Source organism: Pelecanus crispus, chromosome 14 (genome assembly GCF_030463565.1).
Source record: "Pelecanus crispus isolate bPelCri1 chromosome 14, bPelCri1.pri, whole genome shotgun sequence".
In the NCBI taxonomy this organism is placed as follows: domain Eukaryota; kingdom Metazoa; phylum Chordata; class Aves; order Pelecaniformes; family Pelecanidae; genus Pelecanus; species Pelecanus crispus.
In genome coordinates this window covers 15,914,606-15,926,796 of record NC_134656.1, presented here as the reverse complement: position 1 = coordinate 15,926,796, position 12,191 = coordinate 15,914,606, and the positions used below count along the sequence as shown (strand labels likewise).

Below are 12,191 nucleotides of genomic sequence, written 5' to 3'. Positions count from 1 at the left end.
AAACTACTTACAACTATCCAACAAATTATATTTTCATGATCTTTTTCACATTTTTCCTCTCGTATTTTGCCTTCTGCTCTCTCCCCCCACCTACCTAGCAATAGTTTTTAGTTAATTTTTTTGTATTTTTTTTCGCCAGACATCCAAGGCCTTTGCATGTACAATATTCACACAAACTTCACATTTTCTTGCACAAAGTTTAGTGCTGTTAGCAAGTCAAAAGAGTGCATCCTCCTACTGAGCTGGCCTAATGCTGTAGGACACCAGACCTGGGCCTATGCTGTGTCTAAAAGCAGTTCACTAGGAAAATAGTCTGTAGCTAAGCTGATGGCAAGCAGAAAAATGGTGTCCTTAGGGGTTTTTTTTGTTGTTTTTGTGTTTATTTTTTTTTTTATTCTTTTCTTTTTTGTTCTTCATGTTTTATGAGGTTTTGGGCTTCCACGGAAAGTAGACTTTAGAGTTCAAAAATAATAAAAGAAAACTGCTCTTAGAGCCTGGAAATGAAGCCAGCGACGAGGTGCAGTGGTAGCTCTCTCGTCCGTACGACTTGCTCGGTGCCTCTCCGGGCAGTCTGTAAGATAGACCCTCTCAAGTGTCCTTCGTCTGAGCTTCCTCGAAAAGAGATGTTGAGTTTTAGGTGAGGTAGAGTGCCTTGTCCCTTGGCAGCATGCTGTAAGAGAAATGAGAGGCAGAAGGTGAGGCGGGCAGGGAAACGGCCGGGAAGTCGCCTGGGGGAGCTGAAATTAGCATTTGCACACCCGGTCGCACACCCATTTTCAGCTGTGGCTGAACCCATGGCATGGTTTTTATGGCACTCCATAATGGAAGACATAACGTGGTCTGCACCGAGCCACGGGTGTGCAGAGGTGAACCAAGCAGAAGACACTCCAGAGTACGAGCCTGGTGCAATTTTAGTTCTTTCTGAATTTCAACAATGAGGGCTAAGACATAAATTCCTTCCGGTGGCTTAATTTTCGCTCTTGCTAGGGCTGCAGGGGAGGGCCGACTCTGGATTTCCCTGCAGAGCACGCCAGCGTGATGCTGGCACCAGCTCCACCATCCTGCTGCGGAGTGCTGTGCCTGGAATCAGCCCCTTGGCCACCGGCCCCCTTCATCACACACTGTACTTAGGCTAGACCATGGAGACGTAGAAAATGTACACTTGCTTTTGGATAAAATGTGTCATTCTGACGCTGCATAAAGAGCAGGGGGCCTCACAAATGTGGTTGAGGGGCTTATGCCTGAAGATGCTTGTGGCTGCCCAGGAGGATTTTACATAAGTTTCATGGCTGAAGAGCATGGGAGCAGGAGGCACCATCTGCTCGACACCTCTCTCCTCCTCTCCCAAAATAAGTACAACTAGAAAAATTAATAATCAGGAAGTGAGGGGAAAAAAATCTTTGAGACAGCAGGATTAGCCGGCCTTCCCCGTGGGTCCGATGGAAGACAGCAGGAGGTACAAGGAACCCAAGGAAGACTGTGGTGCAGGAGGCTACGGAGAAGGGCTGGTGGGGCAGCAGCCAGGCTGCGTGCTCTGATCTTGAACTGATCACAGTATTGAAGCAATGACTTTGATTTCAAGAGATCCAGGTGTGTCCTGGAGAGGGAAGCCAGCTTACACCACCGAGACACCCCGCGTGCGGACAGCTCGACAGCAAGGTGTGCGGAGAGGTATCGCCGCTCCCTTCCCTGCCCACGGTACCCGGTGCTTCAACCCTCCGTGTTGGCTGGCTGGCACTTTTAACTTGCCATCAGCAGCGTCCTACGAGGGAGCCCAGAGGCTCCTTTTTTTCAGGACATAGCAGAGGGAGGGGTGGCTGAAGTCCCTCTCCCCTGGCTGACGTCCTATGTGGGTTTTGCTCTGAAATCCAGGCATTTTAATGGGTTTTATCATCTACGCAGACCCGATGGAAGCATTATTGGCTCCATAAAGACATTTTGGCCTTAAAAGGTGGTGAAGAACATTACAAAGCTTTGGGAGATGCCAGTGTGGGTGTGCTTATGAGTGGAATAATAGGGAAATAGCTGACAGCAAGGTAATGCTGTTGTTGATAGAGCTGTCTTCTGACACAGCGCAGAAGAGTCCGCGCTTTGTTAATCTCCACATTTTGTAATCTGCATTTAAAATGCAGAGTCTTCCCCACTGCACTCAGCAAAGATTTCATGCCACTGAGCAGCAGTGAGGTATTCCAGTACTAAAACTTCACTAATTTTACAAAATATGCTACAGAACATTTCCCAGTTCATTACAAAGTATTACCATAAATAATTTAATCCAAACTAAGTGCATTTGTGATGGTTTATCCTTGCCTTTTTACAGTGTTTTCTCATTTAGTTTCTGGTTTGGAAAATTCCCCCTTTTGGAGAGGATCACTTCATCGTTAGCAGGAATTAGCGAGGTTGTAAGTGTCCGGATGAAGTGGCTGTACAGGGTTTTGTGCATCTGGACAAGGCATAACTGAGAACATCCTGTCTTTTGGCCCAAAGGAGAGTGGGAAGAGGGGAGAAAAGTTGCTACATGATGGTACCCAAAAAGAACCTAATCCATGCCTTGCAAATGAGAGGAAGGACGTAGAAAGATGAATGCAGCTCAGTGTTATCGCCAAAATATCTAAATGCTAGGAGACAAATGTAAACAAAACCCTGAAGACAGCGTTGGTATGGAAAGAGCTGTAATCAGAAGACAGGGCAATAAAAACAAGTGAGGTGCCTCGAGGAATTAAGAAAGATTTGCAAGGGATTGTAAACAAAGCTGCACCCTTGATCCAGGTGAGCTAGTTCCCTTGGAGAAAGTCACTGCAAAACACGGATATTCCATGGGACAGAGCAAGTGCGAGAACAAGGCTGTCAGGCGAGGGAGACAGGGGACTATATAAGCAGTTTGGGATACAATGGCAAAAAGCAATAAAATTGTATGCTGCACTTGCTTGTGGGAAGTGATAGTCATATACTAAGCAGGAACTGAGAAACGCTATCCGTGCCTTTGCTAGCAATCTAGGACAGCTTGGGCTTAAGCCCAGAAAGAGCTAGGAAAATTGGATGGAAGTCAGTAAGCACAAAATCGTTAAGAATGGGGAGAGCATGAGCTAAGAAACATTTAAAACTCTCTCACTAACATGGCTGATTTATGGTTTAAGGAGTGTCTGCTCACACGATCCTAGAATTTGAGGGGCATAAGGAAAGAAGTGTCATTTAATGGCATTTTAACTAGCACTGATAGGCTGGGGAAGAAAACCCAACCTACAGCAGTTCCCTTATTAGATGGAGAAGGACAGAGAGAAAAAGACAGCCTTATTAGTTTTTTGGAACTTGTCTGGATGACAAACACAAAAGCAAATGTAGGACTGGGAGGTTTTACCCCAGCTAACCCAGTGCCAACACATGGTGGAAGCTAAAGAAATGTCAAGGCCAGACATGAAACAAAAATCCTAACCTGGAGAGCAAGACAGGACTGCCCGTGTGCTGGGGAGGTTGGCACCATCCTCTCTTCCAGGAATCTGGGACTCCACAGCTGAGTCACATCACAACAGAAAATAATCCTTTTTCTTTCCAACCAGTTGCTGATTTTGCTCCTCAGAGTGCTGCTTTAATTGCAATTAAGCTGAATGCAGTTTTGAGGTTGAAATGGGCAATTACATGATCCAGAGACTTCCCGATTATACCTAAACTGCACTGATGAATCAAACCCAACAAGATCTGCCTTCCCTTTATCGCTGCTTTGCCTAAGTCCTGCTGATCGCCGGGGCCGTTCAGGCACACAGCTCACCCGGCGTCTCACGCCCAGCCCACGGCGAGGTGCCGCGGAGGAGCCCAAGGGTAACTCTGAACGTCACTCGCAAATCAGTGCTAAAGACGTTGGAGAAAGCAGTACAGACAGGACGATGACGAGAACCAGATCATCTCTTTTCTCGACATGAGTGTAACCTTGAGACCCAGTGGGGCTGCAGTCCTGCAAGTGCGTGTGGGTGCTACAAGCAATGCAGAGCATGCACTTAGGCAGCAAATGCCAGGGGCTAGCAGGAGCGGGAGGCGATGGCACTGCTGCCGCACCAGGCTTTACAACAAAATGAGAACAAGCCAGCTTTGGGAGCTGGGCTACCAGCAGCTCGTGTGTCTCTAGTCACGGGCAATGGGCTCCTTCTTCAACACAGACTGGGACATTTTTTGGTGCACTAAGCACTCTCTGCAGTACTGATCTATATCCGAGTTCATTGCTATAATCTACTCTAATAATTATCTGGAAGTCTCTGCATAATCTGTCTGGTTTTAGAATGATTTTTTTTTTTCCCAGGAAGCTGCGATAAACCCATGAAATTCGATATTTCTGCTGTGACAAAGGCATGAAATGCATGAGCTTTGATCACGAATTGCATGGGCCCTCTGCTTACAATACGGCACTCCAGCCAGATGTCACAGAGCTTGTTTTAGCAACACAAAACTCAATCCTGACCACTAAGGGAGCGTTTCACCTGTTTCTAGAGTGCCCTGAGTTTTCTGCATGGGGCCGGGGCAGTGGGATTTGCAGAGGGAATCAAGTGTTTTCCCAGTTGATCCCCTAAGTTGCGATGCTTATTTCTAGGGGGGCTAATTTCTGTGGGAGCTGCCTCTGCTCCGCACCTCTGGAAATCGGGATCCATGTGCCATAACCCTCCAAGCATCTTTAGCATTTTGCTCACAGCATCTAAAGTGACTTTTATCATCAAGTCCCAAGCAGGTTCCTTTTTTTGGGTTGGCTGCAGAGATTTGAGGAAGGACCTGGCAGAAACAATCCATGTAGCTGAGCATCCTTAGGCAGGCAGACAGCAGCGATATTCTAACGGCTCAGCAAGTTATTTATTTCCCTGAAAGAAATAAATGTCTGTACAGCCTGTGCCCAGCCCAACAATTGTAAGTGCACTGCTGGCACAGGCAGGAGCGGTGCTCTGAAAAAGCTGGGAGCTTGCTATTATCTCCAGTGAAAGCACTGTGTTCCAGTACTTCAAGCAAATCAAACAATACTCAGAAGCTACCAAGCCTCCTTCCCTACCTGCTCTCCCAGCAAACCACGTACCTGTTTTACCGAGCACAATGGCAAACTAACAGCAAACTCCAAACTCTTACTGCTGAGCCAAGAGCAGTGGATTAGGCAGAGGCTGGAAACGGCTTTCACACCCTTGCTGTTCCCCAGCTTTGAGACTATCCTGATGTTTTTGTTTATTGGGGAATTTGAGCAGGCTTTCACGCTGGCACTTTCGTGCCAGAGCTTGTAGGGCGTAAGGGGGAAGACCTGTGCAGAAGACGGTGGCCTTTTCCTGCACGGTGCTGGGGACCGGAGCGTGGTGCGGCTCCTGGGAGGATGAGGCTTTGTACCCTATTGTGGTTAAACCCAGGACTGGTAAGGGACCCATTGCTAGAGACAGCTAGAGGGGGTTGTGGCCTCAGCGATAAGGGCAATCACTTTAGGAACAGAAGGACATCGTTTACGGACATGGCCACCCTCAAACCTCCAGGGACTCTGCTTGGGAGACTGGGCTTCCCTGTCCTGCTCTAGAAGGAAACATGTCAAACTCATCCGTTGCTAATGGGACGGAAACACGAAAAAAGGAAACCTCTTCATGCCCAATGAAGAATTTATCTGTGATTTTTAAGCTACCTGCTTCCATAGCATCGCTTCAGTGAGCCTCTAGAGAAGAGGAAACCTTGAACTTCATTCACCATAATTAGCCTACCAACTTGTACATTTTACGGCAGATTCTCAGCTGTTGTACACTGTCACGGTTCAGATAAAAGAAAGTGCATTAGCAATGTGCTATTTTGTCTACTGGCCTGCAGTGGTTAATCCCACACTCTCTGCTGGGGTAGTCGTTGTCCCACTCAGTGCTTCCTGGAGGGTTTGATGCACCAGGCGAACGGGGTCCAACACTGTTTTGAAACTCAGACGAAATATGTGAGAAGTCCTGCAGGGTGGAAAGGAAAGGAGGGGTTACAGGAGTGTACACAGCAGGAGAAACAGCAGATCTACTAATATCGCATAAACACGTTTACATGCATTGCCCCAAAACCGCGGCAGCGCAGGGGGAGCCCCAGGGACAGCAGCGGGTCCAAGCCCAGGACCCAAAACCACCGTGGTGGGACCTTGCAGAGTGCGAGTTGTTGCAAGCAGGTGTCAACGTGGCAACATCTGGTTTACATCCCTCTTCCCCCCTCGTTTTTCAGGACCTCCCTCCTCGGTGAACGTTGCAGAAGACGCACGGCCATGAAAGCCTTTGCATCAGCATGCTGGCAATCAAAATCGTTTTTCCACTTCAAGTGTAGCTCCCTTTGCACTAATGCGTTACCCCATCATAATGTACAGTAACAAGGTAAGGAACATCCGCACACGCAACGCTCTCTCCGTCAGCTGTCTCTGCTGGCAATTTAACAAGGACGCTGCGGGCCTGTTTTATCTGAAAACCGATTAGCTTTCCCAGTTTTTTGGGGTTGGCTTAATTAGGTACCATTAGGCAATGTATATAAACAAGAGCCATGGTAGTTACCTGACCAAGAACATGATTTTCTCCAAAACATCCAAATTAGGGCAGTGGGCTTTCTCGGGGTCTTTTTAGGGTTGGGTTTCTTTTTTTCTTTTTTTTTTTTACTTTAATTTTTTATTAGCAAACATATGTGGAATGAAGCTTCACAAAATGCTGCCTTCAGCAACACCAACTACCCCAATTAAAGTGATTATGAGGATCCCCTTTTCTGCTCATTTCCGGACTATCACCGAATTACAGAAGCCACTTTTGCTTATGTAGAGCCAAAGCCCCATCACTGTGCTGGAGAAGTTACTTGGGATACCCTGAGCAGGTTGGAAATTAAAATAGGATTGAGGACCTGACCTTCCCACATGTGCTGTCTTTTTATTATGGTCAGGGATAACTGTGCTTCCACATCCCTGCTCTCCTTTGGTTTTCTTCCACTGCAATATCTGTTCCCAAATTAACAATTTCTGTTTTTCTCAAAGTTAGCCCCAAACAGAATAGGTCACACTCTGGGGAAAAAAAGCTTTGTTCATTGCTACAGTACTGTATGAATTTTGTGATATATAGCTAGCAAACATGTGAAACACAATTATTCAGCCAGCTGGGTGAATACTACAGTTAAAAGTATCATCAAGTAAGTGGTAGCAGCTGTGAATTCACAGCATATGTCCTCCACTGTGAATAGTTCATCCAGTTCATATTCCAGATGGAGAAACTCTGGAAAACACTCGTCTCCTCCTTCGTATACTGGCAAGTTCTCTATAAGGTATAGGAAATGGTTTTTGCTATAGACAATTTTTCCTCCAGATACATTTTCTTAATAGCAGGTTTAAAGAGGAGAGACTTTGACCCCGCAGGCTGGCTCCCAGCGCACGGGCTGCCGGGCTGAGCCCGGGCATGGCTAAGGATGGTTTGCTTCAGCAGGTTTTACACACTCATAGCACCGGTCTATAGAATTTGTTTTGCTGCTACGCTGTTAGTGTAAGCATACATGCAAGCACACACTGCATGCTCTCATCTCTCTTCCACAAAAGTGATTTTCTCCGATTGCCAGGCAGCTTTTGGAAAAATACTGATTTTTATATTTTGTTTGTGACAGTCCCTCTATCCTTGTTCTCCTCCTCCCCTGCCAGATCCCTGCTATTATCCCATGCCCTTCCAGCCCCCCCTTCTCTCAGCAGTATCATGAGAGGGGTTTCTCACTGACTATCCAACCCATCGTTTCAGATGACCAGACAAAGCTGGGGGACCAAATGCACAAGGAGCTTTTACCAGGGGCATCCCCAATTCCCACATCTTCCCCTCCTGAAAAAGCCTTCATTGCCACATTGCACATATCCGCCCATTTGTGGGGGTGCTTGTGCTCCCAGCTCAGCACTCTTGAAAATGTCACCCCCAGACTACGAGATCTGCAGGCTGGTGGAGCCAGGAGAAGACTCCCCTGGGGACAACGTTGACACCCAACATCCCCAAAGCACCCAGAAACCAGCAGACCCAAGGGGAAGCAGGGAACTGATGCGGTTCATGCCGCAAACTCGCTCTCCGAGCACCTACCTGCTGCCCGGGAGGCGAGGCGTTCATGGGGGGCTGTACCTGTAGTGCCATGGGGGGGGACAGGAGGGGCTGCTGGGGGACCTGCTGCATGCTGAGGGGCTGGCTGAGGAGGGAGCTCTGCGGGTGGTGCAAGGAGAGCTGCTGGTGGAGGGGGGGGCTGATCTGGAAGGAGGGTGGCGGGGAGGCACTGATGCTGGGCAGCATGGGTTTGGAGGTGAGGGTCCTGGAGAGGCTGGGGTGGGGGTGGCCACGGTAGTTCTGCAGGTCCGATGGGGACAGGAACGAGCCCAGGCCGGGGTAGGGCGAAGAAGGCTGCGGCGGCATCGGGTACATGGGCTGCTTGGGGGGGATCATTTTGGAAGGTGGATTGCTCTGGGCACTTTTCGTCTCTCCCTGGTCGGCAGAGCTCTGTGGGAAAACAGAACGGAGGGTGATGAGGAGGGAAGGGAGGAAACATCGTTACATGTCCCGAGATGTCCGTCCGTCCAACCGAGCTACCCGGACTCCCTGCGGCTCCTGCTCCTCTCCCACCAGCCAGCACGTGCGCTTCCAGCCCTGCGCCTTGCTGGGTGACTGCAGGCTGGGTGCAGTATCCACATCTGGGAAATTAAAGCCCAGTAACTCAGCTGTGCCTTTGGCAGAGCCTGGAGCACCGGAGGGGCATTAACTGGCGCGGAAGCAAACCGCCTGCCTGCAGCTCATTCCTTAGGTCCGCATAGGTGGATGACAAAATCACTTTCGCTTCCAATAGAGAACGAATGGGTCTGCAAAAACTCTGCTTTCCTAATCTCGTGCATTCCTGCAGCCCTGGTGGGGTCTATAATGCACAGGACAATGGCAGCCTCATTTCTGCAGGGAAAAGAGAAGAACAACGGGACATTTTCTGGCTCAGACAATAAGGTTTTTGTCCTGCGATGGGCTCTGTAATCATACTCCAGATCCGTTCTTACCCAGCAGCCAGGATCACACTGTGCTGTTTTACTCAAAACAAAGTTGCTCTTCTGCAAAGAATTGGTTATTGGAGAAACTGGAAAAAAATGAAACCACAGAGTGCGGTGGCTCCATGCCTTCCATGCTACCTGCCCCATGCTCCTGCTAGGCACGTTCAAGGCAAGACCCTCAGAGGTTTCCATAGGGATCAAGAAGAGCTTTTAAACCCCCAAACAGTCCTTTCCATTCCCTTTTTTTGCCCTTGCTGCTGTTCTGTTTACAAGTTAAGAGAGCTAACAGTGCTCATGCCTGTGCAGGGGCTTTGAGCCTTTCCAGCCCACCACCACAATCACATGGATCCTGCAGATGATGGTTGATTTGGGACATCACATTATTACCCATGGCAGCTGAATGCGATGATTAAGTACTGAGGGTGTGGTATAGTACCAAGGAGAAGCTTTGAAGGGAAACCAACCTGATACACATACTCCCAACCCAAGGGCAGCACATCCCCTTGGGCCAGCAAGCCTACGAGCTCTGCAGGAGCCACCCCAAATTCACAAGCAGCAAATGCTCGTGTCCCCTCTCTGAAGGCGTGGAGGAGGGCAAGGTGCGAGGTCCCCTGGGACAGGTGTCCACGTTTGGAGGATTAGGATGGGCAGGCACTTGGCCCATCATCGCTGCCCCAGGTGCAGCCTTGCAGCACCGGGAGTTCCTGTATGAACTTAAAATCCCCTGAAGGTTCACTGTTAGGCGCCGAAATGGGCTCTCTGGGTTTTGCCTGACAGCAGCGTGTTAAGCACATATGTGCTCACGCGCTCATCAACCCGCAGTTATGGGTCTTACTCCCTAAAACCCCTGCTCTCGGCTGAATGTGCACGGGAGAAGCAGGACCCAGGGTCCTGAGTGGCCAGAACAGCCCAGCTGCCTGGACCAGGGTGGATGCTGGCACCTGGCTGCTGCCCAGCGCTGGTCGGCGAGCCCAGGGCTGGGGTGTCACCTTCCCCCGGTCCCGTCCCCGGTGTCACCCATGGTGAGCCTCGTCCTCCTGCCCTCGCCAGCGCTCCCTCATTTGCTGCACTCACACCCTGAGAGCTGGCTGAGGAACAGCCGCTGGCGGTGGGGACAGGCAGCAGGGACCCCTTCGTCCCCAAGCAGGGACACTCCTCCCCTGCCGCGACACCTGCTGATGAAGACAACCCAAAGCGGGGTCTCATTTCGGGGCGCTAAAGGCAGAAGGCAGCCTGGCGCCTGCCCTAACCATGTTGCAAAGCATTTCTTTGAGCTCCTCGGGACGGTGGCTAACACTGATATCAGGTTTGACAGCACGATTACGCTGTATTTCTTATAAATACAGCGTATTTATATTTTTTATATATATATATTTAATATATATATATATTAAATTCTTGCTCCTCCCCAGAGAGTCCCAGGAGTTGCAACTAATTCAGCATTGCCACGTCCAGCGACTGTGCGAGCGCGGGCCGTACCTTGGAGACGAGGCTGGCCCGGTACGCTGCCAGGGCCTTCAGGTACTCCTTCTTCGCAGCTTCTGTTTTCCTCTTGTATGCCTGAAAGGACCAAGCAATGGATAATAATTAATAAAGCCGAATAGGGTGCCGCTGGGCTTGGCTGCACCCTGCAAAAACATGTGCATGAAAACCCCATTTCTGCTGGAGAGGAATTTACCCCAAATCAAGCAAATAAAACCCTTGGACTGGACTGCAGTGGGATTTTTGGAGACGTCGCAGGCCAGAGAGGTCTTCGTGCCTAGGCAGATATTTATGCACGTCTGCTGTAAGAGACATAGCCTGATTTTATAGGGTGAACTCAATGAAATCACTTCCCGACAGGAACCGGGGGAGACTGTGATCCAGGCTCTTGGAAGAGCAAGACAAGAGCCAAAATCCCCAAATGACAAGACTAGCTTAAAAAATGGTGAGACATTCAGAAATCCTAAACTACTAATTTGTTTTCTTGGCTTTCCCGTTACTAAGCCTTTAGAACTCAACACTCTCCAGCTCTTCTCCGCAGTCCTGACAGCTGGGAAGTCCTTTCTCACCATATAAAAGCTGAGATTGTTGCCTAATCCTACGACTCTGGGAGCTGGGGCTTGCAGGGAAACAGCAAGTATCAGGAGAGTTTGCTACCCCAAGAAAATAATAATAAAGCTTTGTAAGAGTGAATTATTGTTTATTCTTCCTTCTCTCCCCTGGAATGAGACACGTGTCATGATCGTTTCACAGTGCTGGTCCCCCTTCTGCCCAGGGTTTGGTCCTCCACGTACGTAAAAATAACGGCGTAACCCAGCCTGCCTCAAGCAGCGTGAGCCCCCATGGGGCTAAACAGATTAAAGTGAGCAAGCGAGAAGAATATTTTAAAACGGAATAAAAATTTCAGGAAAAAGGCAAAAACTCCCAAGAAAAATACCCATCAGTCCTCTCCTCTGCTGGAAACTCAAAGCCCTCCTCAAGCGGCGCACCGAAAGTTGATTTCAATTAGAACAGATTTGCATACATTTAATTCTGCTTTAAAAACACAACAGTTTTCAACAATCAAGACACTGAAGCCTAGTGGGAATATTAAGCTCCTTTCCCCTGCAAATTTCCATGGCCATGGCAGCACCCCAGACTCCCTTCTAACACTGACCTCCGAAAGGAGAATAACCTTCCAGCAGTTAAAATATCCAGTTATTTGAATTTCAGTCTAAAATCAGTACAGATAAATTCTATTAAAAATGGTTTGAAAACCTTATTTTCATTGCTACATCAGAGAGTTTCCCATAACGAAACGTTTTGACTTGCCACACTGGCGGTCTCAGATGGTAATTTTCCGAAACGGAGCGTTTTCCTAAGTTTGTCTTTGGCTTTATGGTATTCAGGAAGTATTATATTTGCTCCATTCAGAACAAAATTACATTTCAAAATGTCAGCCTGAAGAAGAGTTTGCCTGTGAAAAGCAACTATTTCTTCAAACTGTATCAGTTCCCCTAATAAAAGCTCTTACCTTTCTCTACAATCCTCACCTCACTCATGTCCGCAGCCCACCGCAGTGACACCAGTGCCACCGCTACGGCATTTACCGTAAAGCAGAAATGCGGGGTGGCCACCAGCTCTGCTGCTAAAAAATCCTCTTAAATGCAGTACCTGATGCCCGCACAGCAACGAAATACGAACTCCTGCGTCTCAGGCTGGTGTAACAGTGGCC

General features: G+C 48.7%; 1 protein-coding gene across 1 annotated transcript in view; it reads right to left on the bottom strand.

Moving 5' to 3' along the window:
- Positions 1-633: 633 nt before the first annotated feature.
- The window catches only part of TOX2 (TOX high mobility group box family member 2), a 159,981-nt gene continuing 148,423 nt past the window's right edge, over positions 634-12,191 (bottom strand). Inside the window, exons 6-9 of the mRNA XM_075721046.1 lie at positions 10,475-10,555; positions 8,055-8,462; positions 5,806-5,936; positions 634-670 (exon numbers count right to left, since the gene is read on the bottom strand). Coding sequence (XP_075577161.1) covers positions 634-670; positions 5,806-5,936; positions 8,055-8,462; positions 10,475-10,555 — 657 coding nt within the window. The remainder of the gene's footprint in view (positions 671-5,805; positions 5,937-8,054; positions 8,463-10,474; positions 10,556-12,191) is intronic.